The following is a 17,272-nucleotide window of genomic DNA, read 5'->3' on the forward strand; positions in this document are numbered from 1 at the left end:
GGCCGCCTGGGTCTGCTGCCCGAAAGAACTTGATCATTCATGACGACAACATCAAATCGCGCCTCCGGAAATCGGATTATATACGCGCGGCGCCGGATGACAAAGCTGAGGAATTCATTAACAAAAGAATGACTGCTGCGGTGGAAGCTGGGCACAAACCAAGAGATTACACCATTGATAAAACCACTTCTTCAAGTGGGCGGTTCATGGAAAATGTAGCTGCTGGCAGCTGGGCGAAAGAGGTGGAGGCGAGAGACGCTCGTCGCCCCACCCAACACAAATAGTTCTCCCATGAATATACTCGCTTGGAATGTCCGTGGCCTCACGGACGAAACCAAACGAGTCCTAAAGGAACACTGCTGTTCCTTTAATCCGGTGATGGTTGGTATTATTGAGCCTAAGTCTGCTTTCAATCGTGCTTCGGTTCCGTACTGGAGGGCCATCAACTTGGTTCCGATTCATCAAAACCAAAGAACAGATATGTGCTCTAACATCTGGATTTTTGCAAATCCTAATCTCACTTTTCAAATCATTTTTTCCTCTGATCAAACTGTTATCATCGACTGCATTTGGCAGGGTTTTGATTACAGGGTGGCGTTCGTTCACGGTGCTAATTCTCATCAGATGAGACGTCAAATGTGGATTGATCTTCTCGGCTACTTGAATGAGTATTATGTCATCATTGGAGACTTCAATGCTGTTAAAGGGGCGCATGAACGTATAAGTACCTGCATGCCTGCAGCTGCGGCCTGCAAAGACTTTTGTGATTTCATTGACTACTCTGGTCTTGTGGAATCGCCAACTACGGGTCTTAGATTCACTTGGTCTGGAAGACGTTTTATGCCGTCGCACGTTGAGTCGATTCTTGATCGGGCTTTTTATACGGCTTCTTTTGCAGATCATTGGCAAAGTGTTCATACTCATGTCTTCCCCAGGATCACGTCGGATCACTCCCCGATTGCTCTGATGTGCCAACAAACTAACAATATTCAAAGGCGGTTTTTCAAATTTCTGAACATGTGGACCGAGCATCCAGAGTTCAGCGATCTGGTAACTAGCTCTTGGACGGGGACGACAGCTGCTTCGTGCCCCATTTATACTGTCATGTCTAAGCTTAAGCGCCTTCGGAAAGACATTACGGCTTGGAATAGAACGGTCTTTGGCAATGTGGATAGATTGGTGATGGAAACGCAGCAGGAACTCCTGCTTATTCAAGAACAAATTGCTCAAGATGGCTATACGGAGGAGTTGTTTAATCGAGAAGTGGCTGCTCAAGCTACTGTTAATGTGCATCTTTCTCGAAAAAATTCTCTCCTGCAACAAAAGAGTCGCGTCAAATGGCTGCATGATGGAGACCGTAATACTGCTTTCTTTCATAACATGCTTCGGTACAAGCAGAGACGGCAGGAGATCTTACATTTGCAGGTCAACGGCACTATGAGTTATGATCAGCAGATGATTGAAGATCACATTGTGGATTTCTTCTCTATTCTTTTTAATGCGCCTGACTCTGATGTGGGAGATATCACGGCGATTGAGGCGGTCATTGATCATATGGTATCTGATGATCAAAATTTGATGCTTGTTAGAATTCCTGACGATGAGGAAATTACTGCGGCTGTTTTTGACCTTGATGCAAATAGCGCTGCGGGACCTGACGGCTTTACTGGAAAAAATTTTCACGTTTGCTGGCAAACTATTAAGGTCGACATCTGGAAAGCTGCTCGCGCTTTCTTCACGCGTTCTTACCTGCCGAATGGTTGTAATTCTAACACTCTCATCATGATTCCAAAGAAAGAGGACGTGACCTCGGTTACTGATCTCCGTCCAATTGTCTTGTCGAATTTTTTCTTCAAGATCATTTCCAAAATTCTTGCCAGGAGACTCAATATCGTTGCTGAAAAATGTGTTTCTCCGAACCAGTTTGGTTTTATTAGTGGCCGGGCTATCCATGACTGCATTATGCTCGGCTCGGAGGGCGTCAATTGTATGAATCGTTCCAATGGCGGAAGGAATATGACTTGCAAAATTGATATCTCGAAAGCCTTTGATACCCTTCGTTGGGACTTTTTGTTGGATGTTTTGAGAGTCGGCGGTTATGATAGTAAATTCATTAGATGGATTGAAGTGATCCTACACTCGGCAAAGTTATCTATCCTTGTAAATGGGAAACTTTGTGGGTATTTCAGCTGCTCGAGAGGAGTCAGACAGGGTGATCCCCTCTTCCCCATTTTATTTGGGATTGCAGAGGATGTTCTCAGCGCTTTATTCCACAACTGTGTTTCTTCTGATCATTTGCATCCCATGAAATACAATCGACGGCAGAGCTTCCCCACTCATCTGCTCTATGCCGATGACATATTAGTTTTCTGCAAGGCGTCTGTGCAGAACGCTAAGACTCTGAAGAAAATCCTGGACTTCTATAGTTCCATATCTGGGCAACAAGTTTCGTTGGCCAAATCTCATGTTTTCTATGCGAACAAAGTGGATCTAAGGCTTCAGAGGAAAATTAATCGTCAACTTGGTTTTGCTATTGGCACGATGCCTTTCACCTATCTTGGTGTTCCTATCTTTGTTGGTAGAGTCAAAGCTTCGTACTTAAGAGCGATTCATGATCGCATTGCGGCCAAATTTTCAAGATGGAAAGGTTTGCAACTTTCTATGGCTGGTAGGTTGTGCCTCATCAAATCTGTTATTCAGAGCTCGGCAACTCATTCTATGCTTGTTTACAGATGGCCAAGATCGCTTATTCACAATCTTGATAAGCTTTGCAGGAACTTCCTTTGGTCTGGAGATGTTAATAAACGGGGCAGCTGCCCTGTTAACTGGGAAAGAGTTTGTTCCATCAAAGAGGAAGGCGGGCTTGGTTTAAAGTCTTTTGCTTTGATGAATAAGTGCTATCTTATGAAAATGGCATGGAACATCATACGGGGCAAGGATTTTGGTTACTCGTTACTCAAGGTGCGTTACCTGGATAATTTCTCTCACGCTCGACCAAATGTCAGCTCCTCTATTTGGCTTGGAATTCACGATGAGATTTCACCCCTTGTGGAGGACTCGTACAGCTTTATTGGAAATGGGGAAAGCACCAATTTTTGGAAAGATGATTGGATTGGCTATAAACTTGCTGACAGGTGCGCCGTTCCTGTTCTCTTCCTGGATTCGCTCAACTTCACTGTGGCTGATTATTTTTATGACGGTGTCTGGCACTTCACCCAGAATTTCGTCAACAATTTTCCTGAAGTCGTCTGCGATATTCTTCTTCTGCCAATTGGGACAGATTCGGACACTAGGTTTTGGAAGAATTCGGTTCATGGTCAAGTTACCTCTGCTCTTGCCTTTGCGAATAACTGTCACCGATTTCCACAAGTCACCTGGGGTACTTGGATATGGGAAAGATTTATTCCCATGCGTAGATCGATGGTTGTGTGGCGGGTTCTGCACAATCGCCTGCCTACTTATGACAGCTTAATTAGGCACGGCCTAATTAAGCCTAATCATTGCCCTTTCTGCTTCCGCAATAATGAATCCATTGATCACATTTTTTGGAGCTGCATGTTGGTTCGTGAGACTTGGATTGAGTTCTTAGATTGGTTTAATTTTGGTCAGAGTGATCACATACCGGGTATTCACAATTTTTTGGCCATCGCCTGGAATCTCAAACATAGCTCACAAGTGAATTCTTTTTGGAAGGCTGGAATTATCACGTTTATTTGGATGATTTGGGTTATACGTAATGATTGTGTGTTTGAGAATCATACTTTCTCCAAATTTCGCTTGCTCAGGATGGTTAAAGTGACTTTTAAAGAGGTGGATATGTTTCAGAATCTTGGGCACATGCACAATTCCTGGAGTGACTATTTAACTCTGCGTCACATTGGAGTTAAGTCTAGAGCTGCGGCTCCGCCTTTATTCAGATCTGTACATTGGTGGCCGCCTGTTTCCCCATGGATCAAAGTTAACACCGATGGGTCGGCACAGGGCAGTCCGGGCAATATCGCTGCGGGCGGAGTTTTTCGAGATCACTTTGCTTGGGTTCGAGGGTGTTTTCACTATAAGGCGGGTGTTGGTTACGCCTTTGAAGCTGAGCTTCTCGCGGTCATTATCGCCGTCCAAATCGCCCATAGCAAGGGTTGGCGTCATCTTTGGATCGAAGCGGACTCTACTTACGTGATTCATACTTTAGAATCGCGTTCCACTACGGTTCCTTGGAGATTTTATGCCTCTTGGCAACACACTCTTAATTTGCTTCACGATTTTCAAATCAGGATCTCTCATATTTACCGGGAAGGTAATAAACCTGCGGACATCATGGCAAATCCTACTAGGTCTGAAGGCTGGTGGCCTTATGAGGTCGAGGACATCAAAAAGGCTGTTCGGCTTGATATGGGATCTCACAGCCACACACGCATTATTCATGGCAAATGATCTACAGGAGGTTTTATGGTGTTGTTTGGCTCGGGCCTCTTTTCAAACACCTGCAAGATGGGGTTTAAGAAGCTGTTTTTTTGGAGCTGGGGATGGCGGTGTTCAGGGCAGTTCGGCGCTGACTGTTGCCGTTTGGATCTTGTTGGATCTCCGAGGTTGGCGTCAAAGCATGCGCCGCGTTGAGTCTCTCTGGGATTCAGTTGTTTCTGTCATCGACATTCTGTTTTTTGGAGTTTTGTCTCCGATTGTTTGTTTTCTTCAAAGAATTCTTACGTTCAGTTGGCACCTCTCTGTCAATTGGTTTTGGTTCAGGTCTTTTCACAAACACCTGCTAGGTGATGCTTGTCAGCAGACGAACCGATCTTTTTGGAGCAGAAGAGGGGTGAAGCGCTGCAGTTGGTGGGTGAGCAATGCGGAGGAGAATGGCGTCGTGTGGGATTGGGGTGTCGGCGGTGCTCTTTCAGTGCCCGGGTGCGCTCGGCGCTGGGGCGTCGTTGGTCGGACCTCGTTGGATCTCCGCGTTTGGCTCCTGAGGAAGCCTCGCGTTGAGTCTACTTGCGAATCAGTTGCTCCAGTCATTGACGTGCTGATTCTTGGAGTTTTAGCTCCAGTTCTTTGGTCTTCGTATATGTTAAGCTGGCAACCCCCAGCCTTTGGGCTTTACTGGTTTGGGATCTTCTACAAACAGCTGCTGGGCATTCTCGTTGAGGGGCAGCAGGTGGCCTGGTCTCGCCACCTTTGGGGTTTTTGTTTTGGTCAACGCTCTTGCTTGTCGGGCTGTTCGGATATGGGGATGGGTGATGTGCCACATTGGTGGGTGAAGCAGTTCGTTGGCGTTTGGTGTCGGGATGGGATGGGGTGTCGGCGGTGCTTTTTCAGTGCTCGGGTGCGCTCGGCACTGGGGCATCGCTGGTCGGGCTCCTTTGGTTTTCTGCGTTTGGTTTTTTGGACTTTCTCGCAGTGATTTTCTTTTGGGAATCAGTAGCTTTTGTCGTCGACGCACTGATTCTTGGAGTTTTACCTCCGTCTGTTTTTTTCCTTTTCCCGTTTTTTGGCTTTTGTTTCTTGTTGGTCCGTTTTGTTTTTTTAGTTCGGCGTCACTGTGTTTGGAAGCCGAGCAACTTAGGGACGATGGTTAGGCCGGAGTCTCTGAAGTTGTTTCACTCCCGCTTTCACACAGTTCTCTAGACGAGTACTCTTTTTCCCTTTTAAGAATTTTCCCTCTCGGGTTTGTCTTAAAAGGGTTTTAACGAGGCTCGGCCCTTAGTTTGCTTCTTTGTGCTCTCAAGGGTTTTTTAGGTGCGTTTTTTTCTTTCTTTCTTTTAATAAAATCTTATTAAATAAAAAAAATTCTGATTTTATAGATGAAGAGTGCGATTTTGGAGATTTTGGAGTAGAATGGCGTATTCTGGCGCAAACCAGAGCAGAACTGAAAAGCCCGTGCCAGAGCAGAGCTGAGAAGCCCGTGCCAGAGCAGAGCTGAAATATCGCGCTAGAACTGATCACACGCGACAGAGATGAAATGACAGAGCAGAGCTGACCATCTCCAGAGTAGAACAAACTTGTCAGAGCAGAGCTAAACTTGACAAAGCAGAGCTAAATCGACAGAGCTGACTTATGCGCCAGAGTAAACACATTCCAGAGCTGGGAATAATCGACAGAGCTTACTATTCTCCAGAGTCAACATATTTTGCCAGAGTCAACGTTTCCAGAGCTGACTTCCAGCTCTGTTATACTATCCAGAGCTGACTTCCAGCTCTGTCATACCTTTCCAGAGCCGAACTTCTAGAGTTAGCCAATCTTCGCCAGAGTTGAGATTACTTGCAGAGCACGATACAGCTGGACTTACCTTTGAATGCACGATTCTATTTCCTTAAGAGTCCAGTTTTGCAAGGCGAGTTTGATGATGATTAGGATTGGATTGAAGTCTATAAAAGGGGGCTTGAACGTGAATCAAGAGGACAATATCCTGCCTTCGGCACTTAGTTAGATTAAATCTTTGCCCTAATCTTTAGTTTCCGCCTAGGTAGCCAAAGTTTAGGTTTACATGCTTTCTTAGTTCTTTAAGTTTTAGTTACTTGTTCTAGTTTATTTTCAAGTTTAGTTTACTTTAGTTTTGTTTCGAAGATTGGGACTGAGTGACAGCAATTTCATCTTTGCGACGTTTACGGTATTTCGGTATTTATTTTAATTTACTTGCTTTGTTTAAATTATGCGTTTCTTTAAATTATGCAATTTCAATTCTGCACTTTAAATTATGCAATTTCAATTATGCGTTTTCTTTATATTTAAGCTTTCCTTTAAATTATGCAATTTAGTTTCATGCCTAGTTTAGAAGTTTTAGTTTACAAGTCTTTAAATTCTTTATGTTCGTTTAATCTTGCCTAGGTTTTTATAATTTCTTTATGCTTGCGTTTTTAGTTTTATTCTTTGCATGCCTAGTTAATTCACTAGTTTAAATTCAAGTTAAGTTTAAGTTTTTACGTTAAGTTTACTTTAAAAGTTTTAGCTTAATAATCAAGTTTACCGCTTTCGTGACATAGTTAAAAGCCCTTTAAGATCTTCCTTGAGAGACGACATTGGGTTAGCTTACAATTGCTAGAGTGTCCTTGTTCTATTGCAAGTCAATCTAGAGGTGTTTCTAGTTGAGTCAGTAGACATGTGGGGCATTTATCCGTTTCGTGTTATGTTTTTGGTAAGAGGCCCCCTCCACCCAAGCGGAATTACTCGCATCCTGTGCGGCCTCCTGGCCTACAATCTCAGGCTCCATCAACAACCACCGGTCCTCCTGAGACACCTTCAGTCCCTCCACCCTCACAGGGTACCCACACAGTGACTGCTGGTCATGCTCAGGATCAGCTAGATAGTGAGAGTTTTCAGAGAAAAAACTGTTCTCGCCGTCAGCGGAGAGGGTGCAAAGCTTCATCGCACCGCCACTAGAGACTGAGACAAGATCAAATTCGAGACTGTGTTGCTGGTGCACTTCCTTCTCATGAGCCTACTATAGGTGCTGAGCCCTAGACCAGCGGGCGGTTCCGTCTGACCCTCCACCTGAGGAGGTGCGACATAGAGTTGCGAACTCTACAAATACTATGGTTACGCATGTTAATTCTTTTTCCATATTGAGTGCGAAAGAGGGTGAAGATGGGGATTTTTCTCACGACACTGATATTGAGATTACTGATGAGGGAGCTGTGATTATTACCAAAGATGTTGTTATGTCCGAGGGCCCGCCCCCTGTTCACGGGTCTGTTCCTCCTCCTCATAGTTCGAATTTTCTGACTAAGAATAGTGGATGTATTAGTAAGGGGCTTTCCGCCTCTCGTTCCACCTGATTTCATCTCTCATGTCTGTCCAACTCTTAATATGGAATGCGTAGGGCATCGCCAACCTTGGCACCTAGAGGCATCTTCATTATCTGATTGGGCTACATCATTTGAGTATCGTTGTTGTTATTGAGCCCCAAACTGAGCCTGACACTGAGTTTCTTAGCCGCAGATTTGGTTTGATATTTTTTGCTGTTGAAACATGAGCGGTAAGATCTGGTTCTTTGCCCATAGGGACTTTCTGGTAGAGGTGATGGATGACTCTAAGAAAATTCTTCATGTTCGGGTGTCTGTTGCTCTTTTCCCCACTCCAATCTTTGTCACTCTGGTTTATACCAAGTGCAACAGAGAAGAGCGTTATCCGTTATGGGAAAAGTTGTGTGAGTTGTCTATGCTTATGGATGGACAGTCGTGGCTTGTTGGAGGATTCTTCAACATTTTCCTTATTGATGATGAAAGAGAGGGTAGCACGACCAACCGACATTAGGAGATGATTGACTTTGCTGGTGCTATTTTTAACTATCAGTGATTTGATCCAGGGATCGACGGCTCGGTATTCACCTGGGAGCGCAGTGGGCTTCGGGAACGGTCAGATAGGGTCCTCTTGGCTAAGTTATGGACCTCCGTGTTTGCAGTGAGTCATGTTTCTCTTCTAACCATAGACCTCTTTTAGTGAGTTGTAGATTTTCTACTGATACTGTCCGATCCTCATTCCGGTTTCAGAATATGTGGGTCAGACATCACACTTTCAAGCATGAGGTTGCTCATATTTGGGCTGAGGGCATTGGGTTCAATGGCATGTTGAACCTTTAGCTCAATCTCACTCGGGTTAAGCACTTCCTTAAAGGCTGGAACCGTGCGGTGTTTGGCAATATCTTCGACCGGTTGAGACAGGCTGAGGAAATTGTTAGTACTGCACAATTGGCTTATGATGAGGACCCGTCCCTTGTTCATAGGACTTGTCTGAGGAAGTCTATTGTCGAGTATGTGCTTCATTATCTTATGGAGGCTGATTTCTGGAAACGAAAGTCGACTATCAGATGGATCACTGAGGGTGAGAGGAAATCCAGGTTTTTCCAGGGTTGGATGAAGCAGAAGAGGATGAAGACCATGATTCATGCTATTTCTAATGGGGGTCGGAGTTTGACTGATGAGATAGATATCCGCACTTCTGCAGTGGATCAGCTTCTTCCCCCTGACCTTGATGTGATCGATGTTCTTCCAGATGATGTTGAATTGTTGATAGGGATGGTTTTTGCACTATTCCTGATGCTCCTGAGATTCGCGAGACTGTATTTAGGATTAGTGGTGATAGCACCTCGGACCCTGATGGTTTCTCTTCTCTATTTTATCAGCATTGTCGGGATGTTGTGGGGAGTGATTTGATTGTTGCGGTCCAGGACTTCTGCACTGGAGGTTTTATGCCTCATAGCTTTACTGCCACTACTATCGTCTTGCTCTCTAAGAAGACGAACCCGGTTCGACTATCGCCCTATGAGCCTTTGTAACGTTACCAATAAGATCATCTCTAAGATCTTGACCTCGAGTTTGGCACCTATACTTCCTTTGGTATTGGCTCCAAATCAGAGTGGTTTCGTGGAAGGTAGATTGTTGAGCGATAATGTTCTGCTGGCCCAAGAGATGATTCATGACTTAGATAAGTGTGTCCTCACCCCGAATGTTGCGCTCAAGCTTGATATGGCTAAAGCATATGATCAGGTGCAATGGCCGTTTTTGCTTCAGGTTCTTTAGAGGATGGGATTTTCTTAGGATTGGTTAAGTCTTATCCAGCGGTGTATCAGTCGTTGCTGTTTTTTTTTTTTTTTTTCCTGCTGTAACATCGTTGCACATTATCCACACTCAGTCACGCCTCTGCATGACAAATTCAACATATGATGGCGAGGGCGGCGAGATCTGCACCCAAATCTTCTAACCATCTTCTCGAGCCAACACATATGCGTTGAGATCAAGGCCAACGAGGAGGGGGAGACACGGTGGACGGCTGCGACGCTCCACCTCATTCTCCACTGCGGCAGCTCCGGTAGCTTCAGGCGAGTACCTTTCGTTAGTTCTTGGCCAATGGGTGGTGTGGTATAGGTAATTGAAATTCCAGACTTTACAATGAAATTCAGGGGTGATTTTGTAAACCTAAATTCTAATCAACAACACTGTAGCATTCTGTCATACACAACCAATGGGGGTCGCCGGATGGGGAAGATGGGTGTAACAGTGATTTTCGCTTGGGCCACCCCTAATATACGGGCCCAGCGTGTTGCAGAACAAAGCTACCAAACAAAGAGTTAAGGTCGTTCACCTTTGCTAATACGGCTTCAACCAACGCACCAAACACACCCTAAAATAACTACCAATCCAGCCTCTGTGTCTTGCCTTTGTCTGATTTGGCTCGTAGGTTGATTTTCATTTAAATCTCTTTGACTTAGGGCTTACGTAGCATAGTATCAATTAGGGTTTCATCGTATCTTACATGAATTCATTACTTATAATTTTTATAAAATTAAATATTATTACCCCTCCGTCTCAATTCAATAGGCCACGTTTTCTTATGTGGACGTATCATTTCAATAGGTCATTTCTAAAATGGTAAGTAATAAATATCCTCGTATAACTTCTTATTTACACCAAATGTCATTATACCTACATATAATTAGCTCAAATTTATTTCTCTCTTACTTTTTGGATAAATATATCCTCAAAAAAAAAGTAATTTTCCCTCTCTTATTTTACTGTAAACTATTTGTTTATTAACATCCATGTCCAAACTGCTTAAAAAAGAAAAAAAAAAAATCCGTGTCCAACCCCTGTGGCCTATTGAATTAGGATAAAGGACGTATAATATTATGAATTACACTTGTACTATATCATAACATTTGAAAGAAATTAGTGCCCCAAATTACCAACAAAGTATAACTGTGTAAATAAAAGAGTAATGTTGGGAAGAATGTTATCAACAGAATGTTAATAACATTGACACCAATACGCAGCGGAAAAGAATAACACATGAATACTTTTTCACGGGTTATATAAATACAACCCGTGAGTGCCTCATGGCTAAATTCACTATGATCATCAACAAAATAAAGTACAGATTTGAGATCTCTTGGAGATCTATCTTTATAGAATGGCTGCCTAAGATAAATCAACCTATCTACTCACTGCACTAGAATGTTGAATCAACACAGAACCAGAACACCCTGCTATGCTCCAATGGCCTTGTACTTCAATTCTTGCCCTTGACATCCCGTCAATACAAAGTGAGACTTTACAGATTAGCTGCCTAAGCCCCCTTTGTCAAAGCAATCCTTGAAGAACCGATATCACGTTTGCAGCAGGAATGTTGAAACAACACAGCCGAATAACTCGGACAAAACAGTCTGCTACGCTCCGATGTCCTCGATCTTCAACCCTTACCCTTGACCTCCCGTCAATACAGAGTGAGCCTTTACAGATGGGCTGCCTAAGACTCCTCCGTCAAAGCAAGGTTTGAAGAACTGGTGTCATGTTTGCAGCAAGACAAAATGACGAGTTGGTTGTGAGCGAATGTTAGGTCGGTGAAAACGCACTCCCAAAACGTAAGGATGAATGAGGCTTCTTGCTGCTTTTATAGACCTTCATGTCGTGGTTAGTTTCCTCCACTTCCTACTTCCAGAAGCTTCTTATAACCGCCGCAATCCACCTCCGAAAACTGCCAGTCGACCAGTCTGGAATGTTGGTTGAGAGATCATGGGTACTGAAAAATAGGAACTAACAGCCCACTACTTTGGACCATGATAAACCACCTTTTCCACTTATTAAAAACGTGGTCAACAAGCATAAAACATTTATTCCACAACCAAAGAATAATAAAACGTGAAAGGGAGGTAAAAATTAAATATATACAATTATCAATGGAGAGTCAAAGGATGGAGTCAAGACAAATATTGGTTGAAACCTAGAAATGTTGACACCATGAATGTTATCAACATTTCACCCAACATTGAAAACACGAATGTTATCAACATTGGTCCCAACATTGTCAGATTCAACATTGACTCTAAGAACATTGAGGTAAAAAAAATAAAAAATAATCTTATACACTAGTTTTGGATTTATCAAAAACCCTAATAAATAATATTTAAATTATAAGGTAAAATAAATGATACAAAAATTATGTATCCAAATTGAATGGAACAAACTCTAGTTTATATTTATAAAATTAAACTATAGCATATAAATTAAAATTAATGAAAAAATAAAATAAAATAAAAATAAATCTCGAATTAGATTTCAAGTGGTAGATCTCCATCCCATCTCTAATTTTTGGATTATTGTGACATTATCAAGGGAAAAAAAGGACTGAAAAGTAACACGGTTGCTGAATAGATACACAAATATTTTATTTTTTTCATGTACTAGTGTCTGCTCATACTCTGAATTGGCTGAGAAAATAAAATCTATCTAGCAATTTATAATGGAATATTTAGATAAAAAGACATGATCTCCTCTTGCAAATTTCAAATTTGCACACGCCAACCATACATATTTCATTTATCTTGAAAATTAACTACACCAAGTCCTTGTATTCTCAGCCACCAAACAAGTGGTGTTTATGATCACAAGTCCCACATTCAACCACTGCACATCAGAATGGAGGCAAAGGCATGTATTTTCTGCCTGCGATTCTTGATACTGACTGAGCCTATTGTATTCCAATAAAACGAGCATAATCCACCCACCTGCATAACGATTTCCATAGTTTCTAGTTATTCGGTAACCGACAAGAAAATGGGAGGTAAAAGGGTGTTTGGCTAAGCTTATAATATTTCAAGAGCTTATAAGAACTAATGTCTCAAGATCTTATAAGTTGTCAAAATGTTTGGATAATTGAATTTATAAGTTAAAGAGAGAACAAAAAACCTAGTTGGAGAGAGCAAATTGAGGAATGAGGTTGGAAGGTAACATGATAGAAATAACAAACCATAGTACTGTTATTTTTGTAGAATGACCGTTGCTTGTAAGATTATGAGAAAATAAGTTGGGGTTAAAAAACTTATTTTTAAAGGAGCTTATTAAGTTATTGATGCTTATTTTGCAGCTTTTCTTTAGAAGAGAATATTTTGACAAACACTTCTCAAGAACTAATATAAGCTCAGCCATATACCCTCTAAACATAACGAAACAACAAAATACTTACAGTAGTGAGCCTAAGAACGTGTTGCCTGTTCGCACAGCGAAGCAAATTGCACTCAAGAACAACTTGTGTTGGTGAAGCAATGGTTCTAAGCAGCGTTGCTCGATAACACCAGCCAGAATCTGGTATCTGTTGGAGAAAAAGGTGTTCAACACATAAAGATAGTGGTCATGAAGTGTTCCGGTAAACCTCAAGGGTTTATTTGAAACGATCGCATAGTTTAGTTGTGAATGATATATATAAACTTTAAGATTATAAAACAGGAAAGGAGACATTAGAAAAGAGAGTGTTTTCTCATGACATACCGAAGATTGCTTGATACAGACATGTAAACACCATAAGCTACGCTTGTTTTTATGACCGGAACGTTCTCCACATCATCTCGATCTGAGTCCTTGACAGCTTTACGAGCATTTATCAATGCATTTGTCACGACTGTACCAACCTATACATGAATAAGTCATTGTTAGGTTCTGTTTTCTCCAACTTCTGCTCAATTCAGTCAAATTTAATAAAACATAGAGGTGACAGGAAAATACGGAAATACAAAACTTGTTAAAAAGCTTTTTCGCTGGTACCCTTACAGTAAATAATTTTAACAGATAAGAGATCACTGATGCTTAAGCAACGTATAGAAGCCAGCCAACGAAGGTACGTAGCCAAACTTATCACAAAAATCCATAACATATTTTTTGGGATAGTTATACGCGCGCATAGAAAATAAGACAACAACCTATATTCTTCACTTGATACATGTAACTATTTAAAATGTAAGGAATTTAACTAGGCTCAGAGATAGAGCATACAATGCTAAGCATGTAAGTAAAAACAAGGAAACCTGTCTATCACATCAATGGATCGTAAATTTATAAGAATTTCAACTAATCAAAACTAAGGGTATCAAGAACCTTGAAACTTACCAGAGACGAAGTAGTGCCAACAGCAAACAGCTTTGCACCATTCCGCTGAAAAAAAGTTTGACAGAACATAAGATCGAATCTAAAGTCGTTTGGCTTGAATTTCATTCTACAGCACGTCACACAGGGATCCTTACCACTACGCCACCTATCCTCTGCATCAATGAAAATGAGGATCCAGGCAAAGCAATCTGCAAACAAGATTTAACCGAGGTGTTACCAATCACTTCAGATCGGAGAAATCTGTATAGACGCAATAAAAAGTTATGTCACCTGAAACGCATTAGCTGGGCAGCTGTAAAAGAACTTAGCAATGCGTCCAGCATTCAGAGCAAGAGGAGGACGCAGAGAGACAGTAGGAGCCGGAAGATAGACAAGCATAAAATCTGCTATTATAGCCATCACCTGAGATCAAGACAATTTGACAACATAAGGTTGAGTCTCATTAAATCTGTGTGGATTTTAGTGCATGTGGATACTGGATAGTAAGCCTCTATCAACACAATCAAAGGAATGCTTGAGGCAAGTGAACAACCAACAATTATCGGTTTCCATTAATTAATAGCACACCACATAAGAACCAAATTGGTTAGTACACTAACAAAATTGCTTTTCATGGGCAATCTCGGGTGCTTTACACCATGCACATTTTACCTTTTTAACTTGAAATGTGAATAACAGTCAATGTCTTAAGCCATGGAAAAAAAAATAAAAAAATCTATGTATCAGTCTTTAGGGATCTGATGTGCTGCTACATCATTCGCCTAGCTAATGGAGAAACAAGGGCATGTTTGACCTTATGGAATGATGAGGTGCAGCATAGAGTTTTACAAGTGCATATCCAATTAAATTGGGAAGAAATAAAAAAGGGTTAATTGTTGCTTTTACCCATTCTCAAAATATATATATATATATATATATATATATATATACTCACTACAAAAGAAAACTATAGAAACTACTCATTTTGAGCTTGAAAGGACAAAGTTGTCCTTACTTAATAGATTCGAAACTTCATTTTGTTCTTCTATGTTACTCAAATCATGAACTTTCCTCAACAATAGCAAGTCGAGCATGTCAAGCAATAGAAGTAAATACACTAATGATGAACCATTGCGAATTGAGCATTAGTGCATTTGTGGTAAATGCTCGACCTCTACGAGTCGAACATTAGTGATAAATACACTAATGCTCGACCACTGTGAGTCGAACAATCAAGCATTCTTAGGAATGCATAATGCTTGACATACTCGACCACTGCGAGTCAATCGAGCATTAGTGCAAAATGGCAAAAGGGTAAAAAAATTCCTAATTGGGTATAATTTTATATACGGAGTACTTTGTAAGAGGTGGGTGGGTGTATATTTTAAGTTTTGTCTTTCGAAATGGGTAGAGATAGACTCCATTTTCACCCAATAAAAAATGCATCGCAGAATTTTGTTAGCAATGCGATGAATAAAAAGTGAATCATGGACTACAGATTGAAAATTGTTAGTCTGGATCAACGACTTAAGATTGAAGTCAAAGTTATTAACTAAATGCATTATAACTTGATATGCAATTAGCCCATCACAATTTTTAGGCCAAAGACTATACATCACTGCCAGAGCAGAGGACCAATGCCGGCGGCAAACTTGTTCTGATACTTTTACACAGTCAATATGCTGCTTGCTAAACTACTTCTTATAGAATTATTGTTACAAAATCATCACAGGCAAATAAACTCCATGGTAGTAGCTACATACAGTAAATCAAGATAGAAAAAATCTTAAAACCATACACTCCCTTGGTCCAGGAAAATTGTAATCTTATTACTAGTTTGATCCGTCCACAAAAACTGTAGTTTTTCAATTTTTGGCAACCACCCCTTATATTTTAAACCTCATTCACACTTAAAATTTACAAAAGTTTCAACTTTCAACCATTTAACACATGAATTTTAGTGGATCTCTTAGTTCACTTTCTTCACTCAACTTTGGTGAATCATTTCTCCACTTTATACACATCTATCAACTAATATGATATCATACGCATTATCACATAGGGTTAATCGAAGTAGTATAAGCAGAGAAAACAAATTACGAATATCCATGATGTGAAACCACCATACCACATCAGCAAATACAACTTCCAGCTCATTGAAAAAGTTTTCCTTGCGACGCTGGTATTCTGCAGCAGTCTGCAGAAATAAAAATAAAACATAAAAGAAAACAGAAATAATCTCAGAAACCAACATAAAAAAAAATGCATAATGCCAACACTACTCTACAGCCAAGAAAATGACAAAAATGAAAAAAGAAAACACACACACAGAGTCACGCAAATAATGGCAGCATTTGACTGTGCTGTCAACTTCATCAAAATACCTTGGTGAATAATCCAACGCCACACTCAATGCCAACTTTAGCCAAGAAGAGATCGTCAGCCAACAACCTCTCCTTGAATCCGCCGAACTTCATTAACCATGATAGAAATCCAGAGCTTTCGAGATCGAAATACCTCAAAATAATCGATCCAGGCACTCTGCCGTCTTCCACCGCAGCTTTCAAGTCGTTGGGCAAGCTCTCGAGGCTCCTTCCCGCCTCAGCCAAGGCCATCAGCGCTTCCTTCCTGTTCCTCCTCTTGTTGTTATCGCCTTCACTCCCATAACTGTCATCTCCGCCTCCGCCTCCGCCGCCCCCTCCGACTCCGTCTCCGTTGTCTCCGCCGCCCCCTTCGGTGACCAATTTGACATTGATCTCGCTGTTGGTTGAGGCGGCATTTGGGGACAGGGTCGTGAACAGGGAATGCTTGTTAGGGTATAGGATGAGAGAGAGGGATTTCGGATTTTTCGAGCTGAAGAAGACGAAGGAAGTTGGTGATGAGAAAGGGTTGGGATTGGAGAAGGAAGGCGGCGGTGGTGATGATGTGAACCGGAGGGTGGCGGGAATCGACATTGCAGCGGTGAGGGAGGTGGCTGCGGGTAGCCTCTCTGTCTCTCTGAAGCTTGGTTTTGCCTCTTCTGTACGTGTGAGAGCGTTGTGTTGATTTGTGTGATATTTATTGGGGAATAGGAGGAGGTGGTGGTGGCCGAGGTGGTGGCAGCGGCGGAGTCTTCATTGTTGTGATTTGACTAGCGTTAGTTTAGGTTGGGTAGGTTCAAAAGTTAGCAAATATTTGTAGCGTGTGCAAAGGTGCACCTGAGCCTCCCACTCCAAATTATTGCTTATTCTTTTTTAATCATTTTAACAAAAATAAAAAGAGTAGTGCTAATTGAAAACTATTTGTCCAATAAAAAAATGTTAAATATTTAAAAATGTTGATTCAGATTTAAGAAGAATTTAGTTAATTTTATTGTTTTCTCCACATTGTAGTTTTTTTTTTTATAATTTTAACAATTTTTTTAATTATTATATTTTGTAGTTTTTGTACTT

At 41.4% G+C, this 17,272-nt stretch overlaps 2 protein-coding genes across 2 annotated transcripts; one reads left to right on the forward strand and one right to left on the reverse strand.

The window, feature by feature from the left end:
- The first annotated feature begins 378 nt into the window (after positions 1-378).
- LOC131018618 (uncharacterized) lies at positions 379-5,392 on the forward strand. The gene is made up of 2 exons (XM_057947332.1): positions 379-4,132; positions 4,269-5,392. The coding sequence occupies exons 1-2, from the start codon at positions 379-381 to the stop codon at positions 5,390-5,392; spliced, it is 4,878 nt and encodes a 1,625-aa protein (XP_057803315.1).
- Positions 5,393-12,127: 6,735 nt separating this feature from the next.
- On the reverse strand, positions 12,128-16,991 carry LOC131014005 (protein RETICULATA-RELATED 4, chloroplastic-like). Its single transcript, XM_057941941.1, has 8 exons — positions 16,226-16,991; positions 15,970-16,038; positions 14,133-14,264; positions 13,997-14,050; positions 13,863-13,907; positions 13,248-13,387; positions 12,946-13,071; positions 12,128-12,487 (listed from the first exon to the last, which is right to left on the reverse strand). Exons 1-8 carry the CDS (start codon positions 16,793-16,795, stop codon positions 12,451-12,453), a joined length of 1,173 nt encoding a protein of 390 aa, XP_057797924.1. The 5' UTR covers positions 16,796-16,991; the 3' UTR covers positions 12,128-12,450.
- Between the last annotated feature and the right edge of the window lie 281 nt (positions 16,992-17,272).

This window comes from Salvia miltiorrhiza, chromosome 3, assembly GCF_028751815.1.
Source record: "Salvia miltiorrhiza cultivar Shanhuang (shh) chromosome 3, IMPLAD_Smil_shh, whole genome shotgun sequence".
Lineage (NCBI taxonomy): Eukaryota > Viridiplantae > Streptophyta > Magnoliopsida > Lamiales > Lamiaceae > Salvia > Salvia miltiorrhiza.

Coding starts and splice junctions, on each gene's coding strand:
- LOC131018618 (XM_057947332.1), top strand. CDS start 379: ATGGTTGGTATTATTGAGCCTAAGTCTGCTTTCAATCGTGCTTCGGTT. Junction 4,133..4,268: donor CCAAATCGCCCATAGCAAGG/GTTGGCGTCATC, acceptor TTTTCAAATCAG/GATCTCTCATATTTACCGGG.
- LOC131014005 (XM_057941941.1), bottom strand. CDS start 16,795: ATGTCGATTCCCGCCACCCTCCGGTTCACATCATCACCACCGCCGCCT. Junction 16,039..16,225: donor GCGTTGGATTATTCACCAAG/GTATTTTGATGA, acceptor TTATTTCTGCAG/ACTGCTGCAGAATACCAGCG. Junction 12,488..12,945: donor ACGTTCTTAGGCTCACTACT/GTAAGTATTTTG, acceptor ATCGTTATGCAG/GTGGGTGGATTATGCTCGTT.